The sequence below is a fragment of the Anolis carolinensis genome, chromosome 4 (genome assembly GCF_035594765.1).
Source record: "Anolis carolinensis isolate JA03-04 chromosome 4, rAnoCar3.1.pri, whole genome shotgun sequence".
Lineage (NCBI taxonomy): Eukaryota > Metazoa > Chordata > Lepidosauria > Squamata > Dactyloidae > Anolis > Anolis carolinensis.
In genome coordinates, this window is record NC_085844.1 from 239,870,607 (window position 1) to 239,894,146 (window position 23,540).

Sequence of the window (23,540 nt, forward strand, 5' to 3'; positions counted from 1 at the left end):
TTACATGGTGATTCCAAAACCCTGGCCGAGCTGGATACACAGTTGGAAAAGGGAGTTAGGTCAGTTTCTAAAAACAACCTAAGAAACTGGGCAGATAATTGGACTGGCACAGCTGAGGAACTAGGGAAAGGCCCATGAAGCCTGTGATATCATGTAATCACAAGAACAAACCTGATCAGTTGGGTAACACTGGGACATCCTTTTAGAAAATTTTGCCTCTCTTCTTAGTCAAGAAAGTGCTAACTGCACTTCCAGTTGCTTTCATTTGTTCTTACTGTAGTCTGATCTGATTAGGTTCCTAATATCACAGCAGCATCACATTTATTTCACATTACATCCAAGTGATCACTCAATTTAGAAGAGATAACCAACATGGAAAGGAAACGATAGGACTAACAAAATGAAGTTCAACAGGGACAAATGCAAGATACTTCAGTTCGGCAGAAAAAATGGAAATCAAAGATACAGAATGGGGGACGCCTGGCTTGACAGCAGTGTGTGCGAAAAAGACCTTGGAGTCCTCGTGGACAACAAGCTAAACATGAGCCAACAATGTGATGCGGCAGCTAAAAAAGCCAATGGAATTCTGGCCTGCATCAATAGGGGAATAGCGTCTAGATCCAGGGAAGTCATGCTCCCCCTTTATTCTGCCTTGGTCAGACCACACCTGGAATACTGTGTCCAATTCTGGGCACCGCAGTTGAAGGGAGATGTTGACAAGCTGGAAAGCGTCCAGAGGAGGGCGACTAAAATGATTAAGGGTCTGGAGAACAAGCCCTATGAGGAGCGGCTTAAAGAGCTGGGCATGTTTAGCCTGCAGAAGAGAAGGCTGAGAGGAGACATGATAACCATGTACAAATACGTGAAGGGAAGTCATAGGGAGGAGGGAGCAAGCTTGTTTTCTGCTGCCCTGCAGACTAGGACACGGAACAATGGCATCAAACTACAGGAAAGGAGATTCCACCTGAACATCAGGAAGAACTTCCTCACTGTGAGGGCTGTTTGACAGTGGAACTCTCTCCCCCAGACTGTGGTGGAGGCTCCTTCTTTGGAAGCTTTTAAGCAGAGGCTGGATGGCCATCTGTCAGGGTGCTTTGAATGCAATTTCCTGCTTCTTAGCGGAGGGTTGGACTGGATGGCCCATGAGGTCTCTTCCAACTCTGCTATTCTATGATTCTATTATTCTATGACCAAATAGTGAATGAAAAGGGAAATTTAGCAATCAAAATGACGGGAACATGGAAATTTTTCCTTACAAGGGTAATTTAGCACAGTCTCCAAACAGCTGTTGAACAGTGGAACTCTCTGCCTCAGAGTGTGGTGGAAGCTCCTTCCTTGGAGGCTTTTAAATATAGGTTGGATGGCCATCTGTTGGTGGTGCTTTGTTTGGCCTTTTCCTGCATGGCAAGGGTTGGGCTAGATGGCCCGTGTGGTTTCTTCCAACTATTCTATGATTCTATGAAATAATGCTGAAGAAACGAAGAAGGGTATATATTTATGCTATGAAGGAGTGAGTGATGGGGAAGATGTATTGTGTCTGTACTCTGAATGCACATCAATGCAAGTGGAAGAAGGGCTTCTTCTGTTCTCTGGTCTATGGCAGTACCACCACCTGGTGACAGGTGTAGACTGTGATGTAGACAAAACACAAAATTCTAACTGTATGAAATCCCTGCTGGGCTTACTGCATGCCACATTCAGTGCCTGAAAGTTGAGAGGTGGAAATGTTGGTTCTTAGAGCAGGTTACACTTCAAGGAGGGGATGGGTAAAACCTTCTGTGTTGCAATGAAAGCATTATATGTTCTCTACCTGTATCTTCATTTCATTCATCCTTGAACAAGCATTATTCTGGGTTGCTTTTGGATCTCAAGTTTTACATGCTATGATATGTTGCTTATCCTGTAGCCTTGTAAGCAAGGCTGAAGGAGTGTCGGCTCTCAAAGAGCTTCCCATCCAGTGCCATTTAAAAAATCAAGGAAACCATTGCTTGAAATCAGGATTTCCAGGACCCAGTTCTGGGAATATTTGTTTTACTTGACCCTCTAAATTTGAGTAGAAATGTTATTGATGGTATTGTTGTGGCACTGTAATTAGTAAAGCATTTTTTTTTCATTTGGTGGGTTTAATTTGCATGTTATCTAACACTTCCATCTGAGAAGCATTAAAAAAACCTCTATTCAAGTTTGGATAATGATTTCAGTCACTGCATTTATCTAAATCACTTTCAATTATATCATTGATGGCCAACTGAAATAGTTTAAATTCAGATGGTTGACCAATTTTTTTCATCAAAAAATGGAAGTGGTTCTTCAAGTAAAAATATGTCAATTGGTTGGCACCCAGCCTTTCAAAACACAAGAGGAAATATACCAGAGAGAAAACCAGGACCCCTTCTTTGGTTGACTTCTTCTCTGAAGGATAAACATGCCCTCATGCTCCCCTTGTGAAGCTATGTCCATTCAGCCAGAGAGCAGAGCATGTTTGTTTGCTTTTTCATTTATTTATTTATTAACATAGTCATTTCTTTGTGTCTTCTGCATGCACAGCACATCTTTATTCATTCACCCTGCTTTCCTCCACCAAGTGATTGGTGTCTCATTTTCTGATGGGGTGGGGATTGCAAATTGTTTGCTTTTTCTTTCATGAATAGACTGTATCCTGCACCCCATTCCAAAATAAACTATATTTAGAAGAAGATCTTTCAATAGTTAATTTGTAAAGAGATAACCCAAGCTTTTTAAACTATTTGACTTGCATGTCTGTTCTTTCATATGTGCTACAAACCTGAATGAGATTCTCCATGCAGATCTCTTTGCATTCTTTGTTATTTCCCTTTGGGGAAAATGTGTGCTTGGCTGGGAAGGTGGTCTTGAAACTTCATTAAGGTATTCCAAATCAAAACTCTCTCCGACTGAGCTATTATGTCAGGATTATATACATTAGATGAACTTAATCAAGAGACCAAAATGCAATGGTGTGCATGAACCAACACACATGTCCAGTATCAGGAATGTGTGTGCACACCTACCCTATGTGTATTTTCTGTCTATCATCTATAATGTCACTGCATGCACAAAAGTGCCATCCCATGCACAGTCTTGAACTGAATAGGCATTGCATCAAAATAAGTTTAATGGGAGAACTTATACAAGCATATGAAACCAAAATGACTAGCTATAACCATCTGTGATCATAAAAATCCATTCCATGCAAGAGAAACAAAAAAAAATCTTTTTCTCATGGCATTCACCTTTTCTGGAAACTGAGTGAGACATGACTATCAAAGAGAGGGCCTTTCAGTGGTAGGACCCCAAATGCACATCACAGAGCGGCCTAGCAGATGTCTACCTTGATGTCATTTCAGCACTGGGCAAATGTCTTTTTTTACTTTCTCAGGTCATGCATTCTTTTCCTGATTTGAATATGTGTTGTTTTTCTATGCATAATTGAATTTCAGCACAGTAACAACTGGTGTTATGTGCATATAATGTTAAGTACACCACATTAGCGATATTTGATTGTGTAAGGAACACTGTATAGGAATTACCTCGAAGCAAGTCAATCAATGTGTGGGCATGAAAGGAGTTGTGTCATAAAACCCAATTTGTTTTTTGTATTTGCCATCTCGCTTCACTCCAACATCATGTACAGATAGCATAGAGTTTGCACATGGCAAACCTTTGGGCAGAGAGCTATACACATGGAAGCTTCTACACAGTTCAGAATTCAGTTGAACAATATTCTCATATGCTCTCGTATTGCAGTGTATTTGAGATTATATTCTCTGTAGAAATCTGGGGACACCTAGGGAATAGAAACATGAGCCTACTTGGCACCATCCAGAGCTTTGAAAAATATAGTTCTCCGAATCCTCCAGCTATCAAGGCTAGAGGCAGTCTCGGAGTTGTAGAGCAAAAAGCTTTTTCCAAATTTTATCATTCTTATTGTGAAAGCTATGCAAGCTTGTAAGCCAGGGCTTTGTGGTTCTTCCAACAATTTATGTGGTATCTGGGACTGAAATGCAGAAATATATAGGTTATTCATTTTACAACAGCTAAAATAATATGTGTGCACAGGCAGATTACATTGCTCATACAAATGGCGATGTTTGAAAGATTCCTCAAGTCAAAATCTGATTATACTTTTTGTGAATGGGTTGCTGTGTTATTCACTATCTAAACCCATCACGTCCATAGACATACCAAGGGATCAAGCTCTTGGTTTTCATTCATCTTGAAACATGTATGTGTCACCACAAGTTTCTTTTTCTTTGCTCCTGTCCTGCATCCCAAGCTGACTCATGGTTCCCTTTAATGTTTTATTCAGATTCGTTCAGATAAAGACAGTGAGATCCATATACGATACAGCATCACAGGAGTGGGAGCTGACCAACCACCTATGGAAGTCTTCAACATCGACCCTGTGTCTGGGAGAATGTACGTGACCCGCCCAATGGATAGAGAAGAAAGAGCATCTTACCATGTAAGCATGTGGCCTCTCACTTCCACTATCTTGTGGTTTTGGTTTTCTTTTCCTTTCCTTTCCTTTCTTTTCTTTCTTTCACAGCCTCAGTGCATGCCCCAAACAAAACTATAGAAGCAAACTTTTGACATGCCAAAAGCTTTCTACAGTACTCGCCATGCCTTTAAAATATACTGTGATTTCATACATTTGAGGTTATGCAGCTGTAGAATTTGTTGTTTGTCAAAAAAAGTTTTCTGCTCAGTTTTGACATCTTCCTAGAGTATGTTATAAAGGTTTCTGAAGGTTTAGCTATGATCAGGTATGTTGATAATGATATGGCTGCTTACTTGAAAAGAGGATACTTTAGTTTTATGGTACTAACAATTTTATGGATGAAATTCAGTGGTGAGTATGAAAGTGGGAAGGTGATGAAAGAATACTTTCACAGAAGTTCAAGTGATGAGATCCCTTTTGTAAATCCTGCTGATCCCGTTTAAGGCATTTGTGGTCTATGCTAGCAAGGGTGGACATTTCTTTTCTTGCTTTATATTCCAAACACCTCATCACAATTTCATCAGCTATTCTGGGGTAGATAATTGTGGTAAATCCATGGGCCAGGATCTCCTCGGATCATATGAACCAACAAAAATGCCAAAGCATAAAAACTCAGACCCATAATTTGCCCATTTTGAGACAAAGATAATCCAGAATGTTATTTTGGACCTTTGTCCTTGTTGCATTGTTGCTATTTTTGCTACCCCAGATCTCTTGCCATTAATTTGTGTGGATCAAAACGCATCCCACGGTAATCTACCATCCTTCCTTTTGCCATCCAAAATTGTGGCCAAATTCTAAGAAATGCATTTTTCATCCATATTTAACACACTGCTATTCAATTTTCCTTCCCTATTTTTACCATCATGATTTAATATAGAAGATTCCATACCTTGATGGTGTGTCAAGCCAGGGAAGTGGCTAACAATATGAACAAGATAGATCAAACACACACAGTGTTGTGATGTTAGTGCTTGCATTGCTTTAGACCTCCAGGCAAGGAGTGGAGTGGGGATGGTAGTGGGTCAGTCTTCAATGGGTTTGCTCACTGTAGGGACTTCTTTCTGCATATCAACAATACTGTGAAATGTATGCAATGTATGTTAAAGTTATGTTTAGTTAAAACAATATCTTATGTGAAAGAAAGGATATGAGAAGAGATTACTTTGACTTATGCCAAATAAGACCAACAGTCCATTTAGCTGAGTATCGGCTTCACTATTTGCCTAGATTTGAGGCAGGATTCTTTCCAGAACTACTTGAAAATTCCAGGGACTCAACACAGAGCTTTTTACATATATAACATGCTCTGTCACTGAGGTCCAAAGCTTCCCCAGTGTTCCATAAAACTATTTTTTATGTTTCTTTTTGAAACAACTTGACTGCTTCCTACAAAACAGATTGCCTTTTGTGTATCCCAGAAAGGCTATGAAACCATTGAGTGCATTACTTTGTGTGGCCTATGAGCAAAATGGCTTTCCAAGTATCCACATGACGATGCTATAAAGTGCCCATGAAACTGCACAGGTCAGTTTGACTGACTTCATCTTCTTAAAGTGTTCCATGGCAGGCATTGATTCCACCAAGTCATATTTGGTTTGGTACACATTTAACTATGTTGACATTGCTTGTGGACAGAGGCAGAAGGATAAAGAAAGTATATTAGCTCCTTAGCTGTATGGAAGAAGAGATTTCCCAAGGGCTAAAGGGGAATCTAAGGGAAAGTTATTTTATCCTCCTTGTGAACAAAAGCAATTATTTTATCCAGCAAACCAGGCAAAATCTGAAATAAAAAAAGATTTTCAAAAAAGGGAAAGGAGTATTTGAGGCACAGGATTTGTTCAGTGCTGCTACTGAGTTGCCAGCAATGTTCCACTGATGTCAGGTCATTATAACGTGGGTTTTAATTGGGGTACAAGGTCTCAAAATAATGCCTTTGATTGAATCATTAGGACTGCAGTATTAGAAACTCGCAGTCAAAAAGAAATAACTTTTTCTGCCATAATGATGACTTCATGTGACCCTGAACTATTTAATAAGTGTTTCCTATTTACTAATCGCAAATTAAGACAATTGTTTTTCAGGGCTTCCTAGAAGTGTCTTTGTGTGTCATGTTATGTTCTGTTGGATTCTAATCTGTGAAGAGCTTTATTTTTTGGACTGATTTTAATTTTAGGGCTAGCTTAATGATATTTTCCACTTTGATATAATGTTATCTTTGTTTCTTTTAAGTAATGTATGCTGCCATGAGTTCCAGACTGTAAAAAAGTTGGGATATACATAAATAGATGGTGATGATGGTCAGAATCCTATATAGAAATTTCCTATTGTTATAGTGCTACTCAGAATCTGGCACATTCCCCCTATCCCTACTTATTCTCTGTGATTGACAGATGTTTTTTCACCATCACTTGGGAAGCAGTTGACTGTTATTCCAACCTCTTTCTATGAGTCCTCTGTTATGACAGACAAAACCTGAATCTCTGTTGTAATCGCCCCTCATGCCAGAGATCACACTTATGATGGGGTTGGGAGCATTAGCCAGCTTCTTCCTGTCAATTGCAATGACTTCTACCCAGTTAGTGGAAATTGGGGGACTTTCACAATCCCTAAAATAAGGACTTTGAATATGTAGCTGTCATGACTATGTGACTAAGGGTTATTGTAATTGCCATAGAGGATTCTGGCCAATAGCAGCAATAATAAAAAGGAGGCTGCTGAATTTCTTATCATAAGGTCTTAAAACAATAGAATCTGGGTTTAACAAAGCTCTCCATAGATTTATTGCAGTCTGATAGTGATGAGGATAATGATGTTATACTTCTCACCAATAATAATAATAATAACAATAATAAATTTATTTATTACCCGCCTCTCCTGATGGCTCGAGGTGGGGTGCAACAACGTCAAAAACATATGAACATTAAATATATACAAAAAATTATATAGATTAAAAACACAAAAATATTTTCTAAACTTGCACCAAACACAGATACAGAATCGGCATATAGTAGCAATAGAATGCAAATCAAAACTCATAACTGAAAGTTGACTAGGTAGGCCTGCCGGAAGAGATTGCACTTCAAATTCTGAGATCTCATTGAGCTGTCAGAGCTCTTCCAGCAAGTTATCCCACAGCCTTGGGGCAGCCAATGAAAAGGTCATCTGGGTGACAATCACCAGTTGGTATCTGCCAGAGGACCTAAATGTCCTAAGGGACAGAATGTGGAGGAGAAGGCAATCCTGTATGTAACCTGGATGCAAACCATGTAAGGCTTTAAAAGTCGAAACCAATGCTGTGTACTTTGCCCAGAAACTAATTGGCAAAGTGCCTTTAACATGGGTATGATATGCTCACTCCTAGATGTTCCTGTAACCAATCTGGCTGACATGTTTTGAACTACTGTAGTTGGAATTTCCTAATTTTGTACAAAGGTAACCCAATGTATAGCGTATTGCAGAAGTCCAACCGTGAGGTTACCAGGACATGCACTACCATCTTTAGATCCTCAAATTTTAGGAAGGGGCACAGCTGACGTATCAGCCGAAGCTGATCGTAAGCATTCTTGACCATCACATCTACCTGGGCTGACATTTGGAGAGACCTACCTTTCCCTGTGGATCCAGAGGTGGAAGAATGACAGATTAAACTCCAAAAATAGGTTTGGCACATAACATCAATTAAAACACATAGTAGCAATACATTCCCCAAGAATGCTTAAATCTCTTTATGAGACTTATTATTCTTAAACATTGTGGACATTTTTCAGACTCACTTTACATTTGGATTAGTTAGCCCAGCATTGTCAACTCTGGCTGGTAGCAGCTGTCCAGAGGTTTCAGGTAAGACTTTCTTAGCCCTCTCTGGAGATCCTTGAGATTCCTTTGGTGGTCTTCCATCTGATTAATAAACAAACCAAACCTGCTTAGTTTCCAAATTCAGGTGAGATCAGCAATGTTACAGGTGGTTTAGTGGTCTCTTTTCACCTAACACTTTTACATGAGATATATAAGTATGCATTTTAATGCATCATGTGAATGCAGCAAATATTCATGTTAGAAAGCCAAGACTGGCTGATTTGGAGGCAGACCCCACTCCACATACCTGTGTAATAGACTGCATGCATTGTTACATTTCCATGTGTTTCTCAAAGAGAACAACATCCAAATGTCTCTTGAAATACTAACTGTACTCTGCCAAGTCTACCCTGTGGTTGCAGATGTACTTTGGATAGGGATGGCTAATCATTCAAAGTGAGTTGTTTAGTTATTTTAAGGGTTTTTTCTAAACCATCCCTTATGACAAGGCAAAAAAAATTCTCCATTTGCATCAGTCCTTCCTTAAGACTGTGTTGAAGACAAGCATAAATACTCTAAAGATCTTCGAAGGTAAGCAGGGTCAGCCCTGGGTGATACTTGGATAAGAAACTGCCAGTGAATGCAGGTGGTGCAAGTTACATTTCTGAGGAAGGAACTGACAAGACTAACTCTGAGCATTCCTTGCTGCGTAAATCCTGTGAAATTTATGGGAATTGCCATAAGTTGCCATGCAACTCAAAGGCATACACACAAATATAACTAAGCATTTCAAACCAGATGCAGGCCATGACTCTGATACTTTCACTTTTTCTTTCCTGTATGATTTTCCAGATGTTTGCTTGATGAAGAAGCCAGTGAGCTTGAAAAATCAAAATAATGTATTTGGTTTGCCTAATACAGAAATTGTCATGAAGTGTAATTTTGATTCAGTTGTGTTGTGCTGAATGGCTGACACAGCCACCCCTGAATGAATGGATGAATGAATGATAATTCTGCAATTGATATTAATCATGGGGGCAGTTAAAGGGTTCCATTTTACATTTATTTATTTATCCCACCTTTCTCTCAGGGATGCAATGCAAGGCAATTTCCAATTAAAACAGGTTCCAATAAAAACACAATGAATTATGCATGTTAAATTAACTTAAATGAATTCCACTTAAAACAATTTAAAAACACAATGCTCATCTTAAATAAGCAGTAAACTATTGTTTAAACATCAACCACTTCCTTTTAGTAGCCTTTAGTCATCGCAGGTAGGCCTGACGGAATAAATAGGTATTTTCCTGCTAACTGAAAGACAACGGTGAAGGACAACCCTTCCCTAGAATGCTCTCTCTCATACCTCTCAAAGCCCAAGGAGATTTATATGAAAGGATACATTGCTCCAGATAGCCTGGAATCAAGGTGCCTAGGGCTTAGCAGATCCGTTCAGAGATTAATGTTAAAAGAGCTCTGATTAGAATGACCAAAGTCCTACATAGTCCAGCATTCTGGAAATATTTAGTTACAAAATCCATAATTCATTTGTGGAATTCACCACCACAGGATGTAGTGATAGCAGACTGGATAGCTTTTTCTAAAACAAACAAGCGCTGGACAAATTATTTTGTTGGTTGGTTGGTGGATTTGGGTTGCATCAATTTATAAAACCTTTGGGTATAATTGATTGTGACGGCAAGCTGTAGCTGGTGAAGGCCATAACTGGAAAAAAATTACTTATTTAAACTATATGGATATACTAGCATAGTGCTGTGGTTGGTACCAGCTTCACCACTTCCTTGGAACTTCATGACAACATTCGAATGGGTTCAAATTCCTACTTTGTCTTTTTAATAAAAAAGAAACTGGAATTTGCATATCTGAAATCAAAATAATAATAATAATAATAATAATAATAATAATAATAATAATAAACAAAGTATGGATTGTCGATGTTGCAATCCCAGGTGACAGCAGGATTAAAGTGAAACAACTGGAAAAGCTGACATGGTATGTGGATTTAAAGACTGAATTGCAAAGACTCTGGCATAAGCCAGTCAAGGTGGTCCCAATGGTGGGTGCAGTGCCTAAAGACCTTGTCCTGCACTTAAACACAATCGGTGCTGACAAAATTACCATCTGCCAGCTGCAGAAGGCCACCTTACTGGGATCTGCATGCATTATTCGCCGATACATCACACAGTCCTAGACACTTGGGAAGTGTCCAACGTGTGATCCAGTACAACAGCCAGCAGAGTGTCTGCTGTGGACTCATCTTGTTGTGTTTCAAATAATAATAATAATAATAATAATAATAATAATAATAATAATAATAATAATAATAACAACAACAACAACAACAACAACAACAACAACAACAACAACAACAATAATTTATGTATATACTGCCCTATCTCCCCAAGAGGACTCTGGGCGGTTTCCAATATATGCAAAGTATTCCATTGCTAATAGAAGACCATACAACAAGGTCAAGATACAATTGAGGCTACTATTCCATCATATCCTCTGACAATCAATACTATAAAATTGGAATGTACTAGCTGTGGAAAAAAGATTAAACAATATGCTTTTCTACTTTTTGTTCATTGTTGTTGTGTTCCTTGAAGTCATCAAAGAATGTGACTCATCCAAGGTCACCCAGTGGGTCTCGATGGCCAAATGAGGACTCAAACCCTAGTAGTTTGCAGTCCAATACTCAAACTATTAGAGCTCCTGGTCATATTGCATACTTCCCAAAGCTAACCAAACTATATTTATATTTGATGCATAAAATTCCAGAAGTGTTTCATAGAATCATAGAATCTTAGATCCAGAAAAGATTGCAAGGGCCATCTTGTACAACCCCCACCATGCAAGAATACTCGACTAAAGTCTTGTTGAGAATGTCCATCCAACCTCTAGAATAATAGAATCATAGAGTTCGAAGAGACTTCATGGGTCATCCAGTCCAACCCCCTTCCAATAAGCAGGAAAATCTCATGCAAAGCACCCCTGAGAGATGGTCATCAGCCTCTGCTTAAAAGCCTCCAAAGAAGGAGCCTAGGCTCCACCACACTCTGGGCCAGGGAGTTCCACTGCTAAACAGCTCTCACAGTTAGGAAGTTCTTCCTAATGTTCAGGTGGAATCGCCTTTCCTCTGCTTAACAACCTCCAAAGAATGGGAGTCCACCATTCTCTGAAGCAGGGAAGAAGGAAGGGAGGGAAGAAGGAAACTCCAAGAAGAACACTAATAATTTCTCCCCTCTTCAGAGAAGGATACTGCATTTTTATTTAAGATAGTCTGTAAAATTCAGTGATACTAATTATGTTGCAGAAATGAGGATGAGTATGATTGTGTTGCTACCACAATATAGTAGGAAAAAGGAATGAGTTCTCCCCAGAGGTGAAATTTTAACTGAAAAGGTTTAATACAGTTCTAAAACAAACAGAACTAGCTTACTTTCTTGTTGACCAACTCTTTTCATTTATTGATTTACTGAATTTACTGAATCTCTCGAGATGGCCTTTAGTCTGGGTTACAATAATGTAAAAATCTCAAATTATAGCATTAATTTATTTAAAAAGAATTGAACACAAATATTATTTAAAATGATTTTAAACAGTTAAAATACTTAAAACACAATTTCCATTCAAGATTTAAAAATTCACCACTTTACACACACATACTGCACACATTTCCTTGGTAGTCAGCCCCACTTTGTTCAATGAAGTTTATTCTCAAGTATGTGTGAATCAAACTGGATGGTCAAATCCATGAAGAAGTCCCATTGCGATCAGACCAAAGGTGTATCTAGTCCAGCCTTCTGTTCTGACAATAGTCAACCAGATTCCTATTTATATTTAATTATTGAATATATTTGTATTCCACATTTCAAGACAGCTTCTATGGAAACTTTCACAAGCAAGTCATGAAAGCTATAACAACCTTCCCTTGGACCTTGTATATCCCAGCAGCTGGTACCCAAAGATGTATTTGCACTTGAAAATAAATCAAGCAAAGTCCAGATAAACTTATTCCTAAAGCAAGAGGGAAAGGCAGAAAAACAAGTTACCATCAAACGATAGCTGTGAAAGAAAACAATGAATTTGGGTAAATTTTATGAGCTATGGCTAGAAGCAACTTTGAGCAAATGAGCTACTGGAATCTGGCTTGCTTTTGAATGTTTATGATTAACTCAAAGTGTAGCAAGTAAGGATGTTTCTGTCATCTTTCCCCTTTGGCTCAGATTGTAGCATCTTAAAGCAAGGTCTTCAACTAGTGGAGATCCCCATGAGATTTGTGGAAACCTTTCTTTCTGTTGCGGATTTCTCCCTACTTTGCTACAGGAATTACATCTAGCAAGGCACCCAACTGGCATGTTCACAGAAAAGTTCTTTGAACATATAAACACAAGTGTGAGCCTTCCCATTATTGCTTTTCTGTGTCCAATTTCCAAATCAATTAAAATCAGAATTAGTGCAGATATTAATCAGAGCTTCATTTCGTTCCATCCCCCGCTTTCAACACATGCTTCCCTTTTAACCTAATTGCACTGCTTCATGATCACAATTATATTATCATTGTTGTTTTTTAATTGCTCATGTCCATCCTCCATTTCCCTAATTAACACTCTGTGTGTGTGTGTGTGTGTGTGTGTGTGTGTGTGTGTGTGGTGTATAGAGAAAGATATGTGGGTGTGCATCAAGGAGAAGTTATCTTCAAATTAATATGATTGATCTGTAATAGAACTTTTCTTGTAACATAACTGTTCCATAGACTTGAGACACTCCAAGACCACATAGCCAGACAAGATAAATGCTCAAGATATACACCAGACACATCCCTGTGCTGTTTTCTGGCCTTGAAACGTGTTAATTTAGCAAATGGGTTTCCTTCTGAGAAGGATGGATTTCTTATGGATGGAGGAAACTCCCCTCCACAGCCTTCCAACCTAGCCTGGTACTGCACTGAGTATCTACATGGACAAAACTGGAAAAAATCAAGTCCTCCACATTCATCTTTCTCTCTGATACATACCAGGTCAGCCCCTTCATCCACACCTGGCTTAACAACAGTCCATTTGAATAAAATCTTGGAATCTTAATGAACAATAAGTTGAACATGAGCCAACAGTGTGATGCAGCAGCTAAAAGACCCAATGGGATTTTGGGCTGCATCAAAAGGAGTATAGTGTCTAGATCGAGGAAAGTAATAGTGCTCCTCTATTCTGCTTTGGTTAGACCTCACCTGGAATACTGTGTCCAATTCTGGACACCACAATTTAAGAGAGATACTGACTAGCTCAAATCTGGAGACCATGCCCTATGAGGAGTGTCTTCAAGAGCTGGGTCTGTTTAGTCTGCAGAAGAGAAGGTTGAGAGGAAACATGATAGCCATGTATAAATATGTGAAAGTATGTCATAAGGAAGAGGGAGCAAGCTTGTTTTCTGCTGCCTTGGAGACTAGGACTCTGAGCAATGGTTTCAAATTACAGGAAATGAGATTCGACCTGAACAGTAGGAAGAGCTTCCTGACTGATAGCTGTTCAGCAGTGGAACTCTCTGCCTCGGAGTGTGGTGGAAACTTCTTCCTTGGAGATGTTTAAACAGATGCTGTATGGCTTTGATTGTGCTTTTCCTGCATGGCAGGGGGTTGGACTGGATGGCCCATGTGATCTCTTTCAACTCTATTATTCTGTTATTCCCCTGAGATTCAACCAAACACATTAAACACATTAAAACACACATACAGACACAGATATCCATGTACACACATACAGAGAGAGGGGGAGAGAGAGGGAGAGAGAAAGAGATGAAATAAGGAACAAGTATTTATAAGACACCAATTTACCAATGACTGGTCAGTGGTTCAGTATTGATGCGTATACCACTACTTTGGATAGCATTGATTGGCTTTCTGTTAGTGAGTTAAGACAAGAGTATTTTTAAGCAGAGGCTGGATGGCCATTTATTGGAAGTGCTTTGATTCAGTCTTCCTGTTGGCAGAGGGTTGGACTGGATGGCTTTGTGGTCTCTTCCAATTCTATGATTCTGTGCATACCTCAGACTTTTGCTATTTTGTTCACTGAGGAGAAAATAATTTTCTATCAATCATTCTTCACCCAAATTTCCCCCCTAAACCACCTTATAAGCAACACAGGACATAACTATGGCTATTTCCTTGCAACTGGAGAGCAAGGGGTAAATCAGTGGAGATTTCCCTGTTGTTGAACATGCTGTAAGGATATTATCAGCAGGAACCTCCTGGAGAACAACACTGAAATGGCTGCATTGTTTAATTGTGGTTTTGAGGGGCCAGCAGTGGGAGACAGAGGTACAGAGGCATAGCTACTTGCCAGGTGTACATTTCTCAATGCAGGATCTCAGCCATTTCTTAGATGGAGTGTTGAAACCGCTAAATATAAACCTCTGAATAAAGGATCTAGTGTTAGAAAATGCAAAGTTTTTAAAACCTTCAATGCCTTCATGAGATACAAGTTGCATAGCGCAGAAAAATCTTTGGAGTCTATGGATTTTAATTACTTCCATAGACAAGCTGATAGTCTCTGGACTTAATAAGTCCCAAGGCCATCAGCTTTTAGTTAAGAACAGCTTTACAGATTCACACCAATTGCCAATCTAGACAACTATCTTCTTTCCAATAGTAGCCTGTTGCTTTTTTTGCAGATGAAGTCCACCACCTCATTACAGGACAATAACTGGACAATAACCAGACATTGAATGCTCATTTGAACACCAGGGAAATATGCTCTGCCCATTATAAATCAAAATATTATTTTTTATTTTGTTGCATAATTAATTCTGTCTTCTACTCCTTGGAGAAAATTGCAAGTAGGATATTGATCCCTTGCATGTGTGTTCCCCTGTTGCCCCACTATCCATAACAACATTATACCTTTTTCTGTGTTCTTTGGTGGTCAGCTATAACTGAATATTGCAAATGCAATCGCAATTTAAGTCTGTACACATACACATACACATACACATACATCAAATTAAATGTAATATCTGAAATATATGGATGGTCCCAAAAGCTCTGCTCATCCAATGAGGTGCAAAACTTAATTTGTGCATTCCTCTGCTTATAGCACTCAGTAGTGTTGCAACATTTGGATGCAACAGTAATTCCCTAAATAAAAATACAAAATAGTTTGGAAATATAATACAGATAATACAGTATAAAGAATTCACCCTTTTGCTAAATACATAATTGAAAATACCACTACCTTATTCTTTAGCCCTGGCCACTACAACTTCTTTCCAGCTTGAGGTCTTCTTCTCTTTCTGAGCTCAACTAGCAAGTGAATCCTCTTCCTTGGAATTTTCTCATCTACTGAGATAATTCATAGGGGATACACAACAAGCTGAGCCCTATGTGGAAAAACAAAATAATCTGTTGCATAGGAGTCAACTGCCTAAATTGATTTGTTAATCCCAACTAAAGTAGACCCACTGAATCAATGAAGAATTGGTAAACCAATATGTATGTAAGATCCCTTGATTTTCTGGGTCTACATGGGTCTTATACAGCTTGTGACATGCTATGGAAGGCTGAGTTTCAAAGGAAAGCAAAATCTGTGGTCTTGCCGCATGCCACAATACACCTTTTGTGACATAAGGGCAGTTCACGCCAGAGTTTTCATCAGCCGCCTCACTTGTAACAAATTCTAAGTACATATATTCCTGTGGAGAATGTTCTTAATGTGAAGAGAAAAGTTCTCCTCAACAGCACCTTTTAACAGCTTCTAAAGTATGGTCTTATTTTTGAAAAATTAAAATACAATACAGTCTATGTAATCCATACACGTGATTTCAGTTATTTGTTCAGAACCTCCTGTACAAGGTACAACTGTTTGGTAGGACTGAAATATCATCCCAACCGTATCCCCAGGTGAGACACTAAGATGGGATGAGCCTTGAAACTGAGCAGAAAGGCAAACTAACTTTGGCCAAAGGGTCCACCAGGACTCCGCACTGCTTTCAGTCCAATCTATTCACAGCATTGGTCAGGATAATATTTATTTCAAGTATCAAAATTTTATAGAACTTCAGAGTTACACTGACAACAACAAAGTGCATATTTGGTAATCATTATCTGAAGTCTATGTGACCAGCACAGCATGTATCCAGAGCTTGAGTGTTTGTTTAAGAGGATATTTACAGGGTCTTTCAATGTAAGTCGTAAATTCTGGTTGTTGATCCTCGGCATATTATATTGCAGTTACAGCATTTTTAGCATCAGATAAATGACAGAGCTCAGCAAACAATACAGGCCATGAGGAGATGGCAGCTACTGAAACAAAATACATTTGATCAGGCTCACTAAAGCAAATCAGCATATAGTTTAATATTTAATTTGAATCTTTTACCAACACACTCCTTTCTCAATAACTCCATCATTTGTCTTATTAAAAATAATGTGGTTAACTCTTATCTGTGGTTTCATATATCCACACAAAGTCCATATCCCCCAAAGTTAGAGGAGTTGTAATATATATAATTAGTACTCAAAGTAATACATAATGGGAGTCAGCCAGCAGTGGATTATGACTCCGGAGACCAGGGTTCAAATCCCCACTTGGTCGTGAAACCTTGGGCAAGTTACACTCTCTCAAGGCAAAGGCAACCCCCCCCCCCCCCCACACACACACACACACACCGAACAAGCCTTGCCAAGAAAGCCCAGTGGCAGGTTCATCTTAGGGTCACAACTTGAAAGCATATGTAATATGTGTAATATAATTAGTATATAATTATTATTTTTAGAATTCTAAAATCCTGAGAATTAAAATGTATGCATACCATGTCTGTGTGTTTACTGTTTTTGACAGGCATCTGTGCTCAGCACTTCTCAATTATGCGAGATGTGTTTATTCAGTAATGTCAAAGGGCAAAGGTCATATTGCCCTTGGGAAAAAAAGTAATTGGTAGCTAGAATTAAAGTTATTATCTTCAAACTGAAATGATGACGGATTCTTTCCTGCTCTATCTCCAGTTCAGAAAATGCTTCCATTCTGAGATAACGCAAGGCAGATATCTCATCCTTTCAGATCTCACCTTCCCTCCCTCCCTCCCTCCCCAGCCTAAAGTTTTAATTATGTTTGATAGCTCTTGTTTGAAATCTCCAGGAGTTAAGTAATTTCTTCGCACTGTAAGCCTATCGGCTTGTCACACACACCAAGTCCACATACATATGCATTTGCTCGTGCTTTTCGCTCAAGCAAAAAGCAATTCAGCGAACGAGCCTCCTATAATCTCACTTAAACCTGCTGCAATGATACACTCAGACAAGCCCTGGGTGACACATCTGTTAAATGGCTAATTTGTGCCATGAGCTTGGCTGGCAAGGGGAATGGCATCAAGCAAAGAGCTGGGGAGGGCCAGCTAGGAATGCTTGAGGAATTTTTTCATAGTACGTTTCAATACAAAGTGCTAAGATCCTAAATAAATATCTACATATGGTGTTACTTTTGGATTGTGCTACATAGGGTTGTGCAACTGAAGGCACTTCTGGATGCACAACCATCTGTGTGTGCATGAGTGTCTGCATGCACAATAGCCCCACATGAGCAACTCTGCTTGTACAATTTTGAACTGGAGGCAGGTGTTCCAGATTGCACACGGAGATCTATACAAACATAAGACATCAACAGGATTCAAACCATAGGCATGAGTACCTGTCAATTAGAGTAGACGCACTGAATGAGATCTCAAGATGTGGCCCTCTTCTCCAGCCCATAGACAAGAGGAAGGTGTCTCAAGGTGAGAGAACTGCCTTGAAAATTGTGCTGATTTTCTTCCTATGTTAGACATGGTAGCCATAATCTTGTATACTCTACATTGTTACCAAACTACATAGCTCCATAGTGAATCCCGATTAATGGTCAGCAGCTTCTGCGATCAATGGGGGTCTGCTCCCCTGTTGCTCAGGGAGTGGCTGACAAACATTCCCATTGTGACCGGCAAAAAGAGGGTCGCTATCACAATCCTGCCTTGCAACAGAGATCACTCATGGGGAATGTGTGTGAGAGAACGTCAGTCAGCCTTTTCCTAAGAGACAAGAGAACAGACCGCTATCAATTGCATCAGCTGCTGCCCAATAAGTGCAGATTGGGAAACTTTCATGATGCCTGTATATCCCCCAAATAATAGGAATCGTGATTCATTTTTGACTATCCAATAGGATTCCGTGACAGTTTTAATGGTGAATGTTAAACTCCACTACATGCCTTGTTTTTGTGAATTTCAATACATATTTTATGGAAGTATGTTTTAATATGTGCATTTTACAGAGTTTTTAAAAATGATTGTGTGTTTGCTTATGTTTTAGTAATGCCGTAATCCTCCTCAAGCCATGAGGAGAGGCAGACAAGAAATAACACTATATTATTATTATTATTATTATTATTATTATTATTATTATTATTATTATTATTATTATTATTATCAACACAACGACGTTGTATGGCACAGCAAACAAGATAGATATGCTGGATTTCGTTTCGCAAAACCACAAGTCGAACACTTCCCAAGTGTCTAGGACTGTGTGATGTATTTTCTGATGATGTGTGCAAATCCCAGTAGGGTGGCCTTTTGCAGTTGGCAGATGGTGATTTTGTCAATGTCTATTGTTTCCAAATGCCGGCTGAGATCTTTTGGCATGGCACCCAGTGTGCCCATCACCACCGGGACCACCTGCACTGGTTTCTGCCAGAGTCTTTGAAGTTCAATCTTGAGGTCCTGATAGCGGCTGAGTTTTTCCTGTTGTTTTTCATCTATGCGACTGTCACCTGGGATGGCAACATCAATGATCCAAACCTTGTTCTTTTCCACAACTGTGATGTCTGGTGTGTTGTGTTCCAGAACTTTGTCAGTCTGGATTCGGAAGTCCCACAGTATCTTTGCGTGCTCATTTTCCAATACTTTTGCAGGTTTGTGATCCCACCAGTTCTTTGCTGCTGGCAGGTGGTACTTGAGGCATAAGTTCCAATGAATCATTTGGGCCACATAGTTGTGCCTCTGTTTGTATTCTGTCTGTGCGATTTTCTTACATCAGCTGAGGATATGATCAATGGTTTCGTCGGTTTCCTTGCACAGTCTGCATTTTGGGTCATCAGCTGATTTTTCAATCTTGGCCTTAATTGCATTTGTTCTGATGGCTTGCTCCTGGGCTGCAAGGATCAGGCCTTCTGTCTCCTTCTTCAGGGTCCCATTCGTGAGCCAGAGCCAGAGCCAGGTCTTCTCCTTATCAGCTTTTCCTTCAATTTTGTCAAGGAACTTTCCATGCAGTGTTTTGTTGTGCCAGCTGTCAGCTCTAGTTTGTAGTGCGGTTTTCTTGTACTGGTTTTTTTGTCTGCTGTGCTTTGAGGAGTTTCTGATTTTTGACTTCAATCAAAGCAGGTTCTTCACTTTGCTTGACATATTCTGCCAGGGCATGTTCTTCTTCTTTGACTGCTTGTTTTACTTGTAAGAGTCCTCTGCCCCCTGATCTTCTAGGCAGATATAGCCGGTCAACATCACTGCGAGGGTGCAGTGAATGATGAATGGTCATGAGTTTTCTTGTTTTTCTGTTCAAATTGTCCAGTTCCATCTGTGTCCAATTTATAATGCCAGCAGTATATCTTATGACAGGTATGGCCCAGGTGTTTATGGCGTTGATGGTGTTTCCTCCATTGAGCTTGCTTTTGAGAATTATTATTATTATTATTATTATTATTATTATTATTATTATTATTATGCCCAGTGGTTTTTTTTTCCTAATGGCACATTCTGACAATCATGTCTGATTCTTGCTTACTAAGAGTCACTCCCGTAATGTCACTAGCATCTGATCCCTGTGACATCACAAGTCCTTTATTTACAAGTCTTGGTTCTAAAATCTCAAGCCATGCATTTCCATTGATCTGTTGGGACAAAAATATGATTTTTGCCACTCGGAAATGGATTCTGTACCTACTAGACTAATGTACAAAAGAAAATGTATTTAAGTAGTAGTTCTCTTGTTTCCTGGATGTTCCAATATAGTGCCCATAATCAAAATGCTTTTACATTTTTCCATGAAATATACATTTCTTAAATGTATTTACTCTCTAAAAATAAAAATGAATCTAAGAACATATATTGAAATGGGCATTTTCAGGATTTAATGTAGAAAGAAGATGGAATAGTTGAATGTATGTGCATGTGGCATAACTGAAATGGACTCCTTTGTCTTTTGCTAATATTGAGATTAGTATTTATTCTTATCAACAGATTCATTTTTCAGTCTCTAATGGCAGCTATATATAAAAAAGGTACTGTTCATTTGTAGGACCGAGTTAACAACAAAACCACTGGGCCAAATCACACCAAATTTGGCAACAAAACTCCAGACCATGCAATGAGTGACCACTACAAAGAAAAACACATACACACATAGATAAAGGGTCTTTAAAACCCCCAAAATTAACAACAACAAACAGTGCATGTGCTGCCTCAAGCCTTGCGCCCCTCCAGCATGCTGGAGGGAAAAAAAACAAAGGAAGAAAGACTGTTCAAAATAACGAACCCCAAAGGCAGGCACTGCATCCCCTCAGAAGCATCCTTGCCTACCAGCCTCCACACAAGCCTCCTGAGGTAACCCACTCTCACACACCACCCAGCAATCCTTCTTCCTTTCAAATCCTGTCACTCGCAATTGCTGCCGCAAAATGGTGCAACCCCCAATCCCGTCCTCTACGAGGGGGCACCCAGCTACTCACCGGCCTCTCTGAAATCTTAGCACACTCCTTCCTCCTCCTCCTCCTCTCTCACATATATGTATACTTCCAATATATGAGCATTCCTCCTGTGCTTTTGGGGAAAAGAAGCCTTTGCTTCCCTTCCCTTCATCGTCTCCACCCTCGGAAGCCAAAAGGCAGGTTGGAGAGACCCCCAAATGAAGGCAGGCAGAGAGACCCTTCCTCGAGAAATGGCCCCCAAAATCCCTCAATGCTGACATAAATTAACCAGGCATGGGCAAACTTGGGCCCTCTAGGAGTTTGGGACCAACTCCCACAATTGTGAGAGTTGAAGTCCAAAAGACCTAGAGGGCCCAACAAGATGCCACAAGACCCTAATGGCTCACATAACATTATAATATATGCCAGGCACAGGCATACTTAGGCCCTTTTGGTGTTTTGGAATTGGTCCAAAACAGCCGGAATTGTGAGAGTTGAAGTCCAAAACACCAAGAGGGCCCAAGTTTGCCCATGCCTGGTAATTATAGATAAAATATACAGAAATATATGCACAAAACCTGACTCCCACCATTAAAAAACTCTAAATCCAGGACAGTAAAGAAAAAACAACACTCTGAAAACAGGGGAATTCCAGACAGGAAACAATCAGGGCCAGCTAACACCTCCCAACAAAGCATTCCCCCAGGTAGGGATCAGCCAGGCTTTCAAGCTACAATGCCATTAAATTCTAATTCTACAATGCCATTAAATTCTAATCAAGGTGGCCAATTGACTATGCCACACCAACGCATTATGAGAAAGTGCTGCTCAAGCTGACCTAGGAATTGTGGAAATTGTAGTCCTAGAGGACCCAAGTTTGCCCATGCCTGGTAATTACAGATAAAATATACACACAAAAAAAACCACTGCAGTAAATACAGTATCACTTAGGTCTCTTCCACACTGCCTATAAAATAAAGATTATCTCATTTGAACTGGATTATATGGCAGTGTAGACTCAAGGCCCTTCCACACAGCTATATAACCCAGAATGCCAAGGCACATAATCCACAGTATCTGCTTTCAACTGGATTATCTTGAGTCCACACTGCCATATAATCCAGTTCAGTGTGGATTTTATACAGCTGTATAGAAGGGGCCTCATATAAACCAGTTCTAAGCAGATAATATAAAATTATAAATATAATATATATTTACTCTGGTATAATAACACAAAACAATATAATCTTTAAAATCAGGACGGAAAATAAAGAGCTACACTTTGAAAACTGGGAAATTCCAGAAAGGAAACAATCAGGGCCAGCTAACACTTCCCAACAAAAACTCCCCCAGGGAGGAAGCAGCCAGGCTTTCAACCTACAAGGTCATTAAATGCTAATCAAAGTGATTAATTGCATCATTCATACTTGCCACACCGAGACTATTTATTGCTATTCAACCTGGCCAACCAAGGATTCCACAAGGTAAAAAGCCTCCAGGCTTGCAAGCAGCAAGGCTATTCAGTGCTATTCAACCTGGCAAGCCAAGATTTCCGCTAGGTAGAAACCCCCCAGACTTTGAAGCCATGAGGCTATTCTGTCCCATTCAACCTGGCCTAGCAAGGATGCCCTATGTAGAAAGGGCCAGGCTTTTAACCTGCAAAACTATTCAGTGCAATTCAAACTGGCCAAACAAGAATTCCCCTACAACGGAAGTAGCCAGATTTCAAAGCGGCTCTTTGAGTGCTACTCCAGCTTGCCAGCTGGAGTATAACACAGCCAGCTGCAAGGCTATTCAGTGCAATTCAACCAGACCAACAAAGGATGGTAGAAGGCGGCCAGGCTTTGAAGTAGTGACACTACTCTGTACTATTGAAGTTGACCAATCAAAGATTCCCCTAGGCAGCAAGCAGCCAGGCTTTGAGGTAGTGAGGCTATTCATTGCAATTCTACCAGCCCAAAAAAAGAATCCCCCTAGAATGCAAGTACCCATGCTTCCAAGCACCAAACCTATTCCATTGTATTCGAGCTCACCAAACAAGGATTCCCATAAGAAGAAAACGGCCAGACTTTGAGGCTGCAAGACTATTCACTGCTATTCCACCTGGCCAACAAGGAATTCCCATAAGCCACAGCAATGCGTAGTCGGGCACAGCTAATATACTCTAAAGCTGATCCGGAGTGGACTACTCTGGATCAGGAACAGGGGAGTATGCACGGCCAACCTCGGTGCTGCTGCCATGGTGGGAGATTGTCCACACTGGTTGCTTCCATGCCACTGTGGTGGCAGAAGTCCACACTGTATAACACGGTGCAACATAGTTTGATCCCGCTGGACAGTCACCCTTACGATTACTGTTGTTTTCTTATCACTGTTGTAGCTGTGGCTAAAGAGCTCCCAAGCACTCCTGGTTGTCACTCACCACCTTTGCCAACACTTTCAAAAGTGTCAGCACAACCCCTCCATTTTTTCTCTCTCTCTTTAAGTTGCACTGGTGCTTT

At 39.9% G+C, this 23,540-nt stretch overlaps 1 protein-coding gene across 5 annotated transcripts in view; it reads left to right on the forward strand.

The window, feature by feature from the left end:
* cdh4 (cadherin 4) overlaps positions 1-23,540 on the forward strand; it is a 945,608-nt gene that overhangs the window by 741,821 nt on the left and 180,247 nt on the right. For all 5 annotated transcript variants that reach the window (XM_062979013.1, XM_062979012.1, XM_008110150.3 and 2 more), the window contains exon 5: positions 4,328-4,483. In XM_062979013.1, the coding sequence (XP_062835083.1) occupies positions 4,328-4,483 (156 nt within the window). The remainder of the gene's footprint in view (positions 1-4,327; positions 4,484-23,540) is intronic.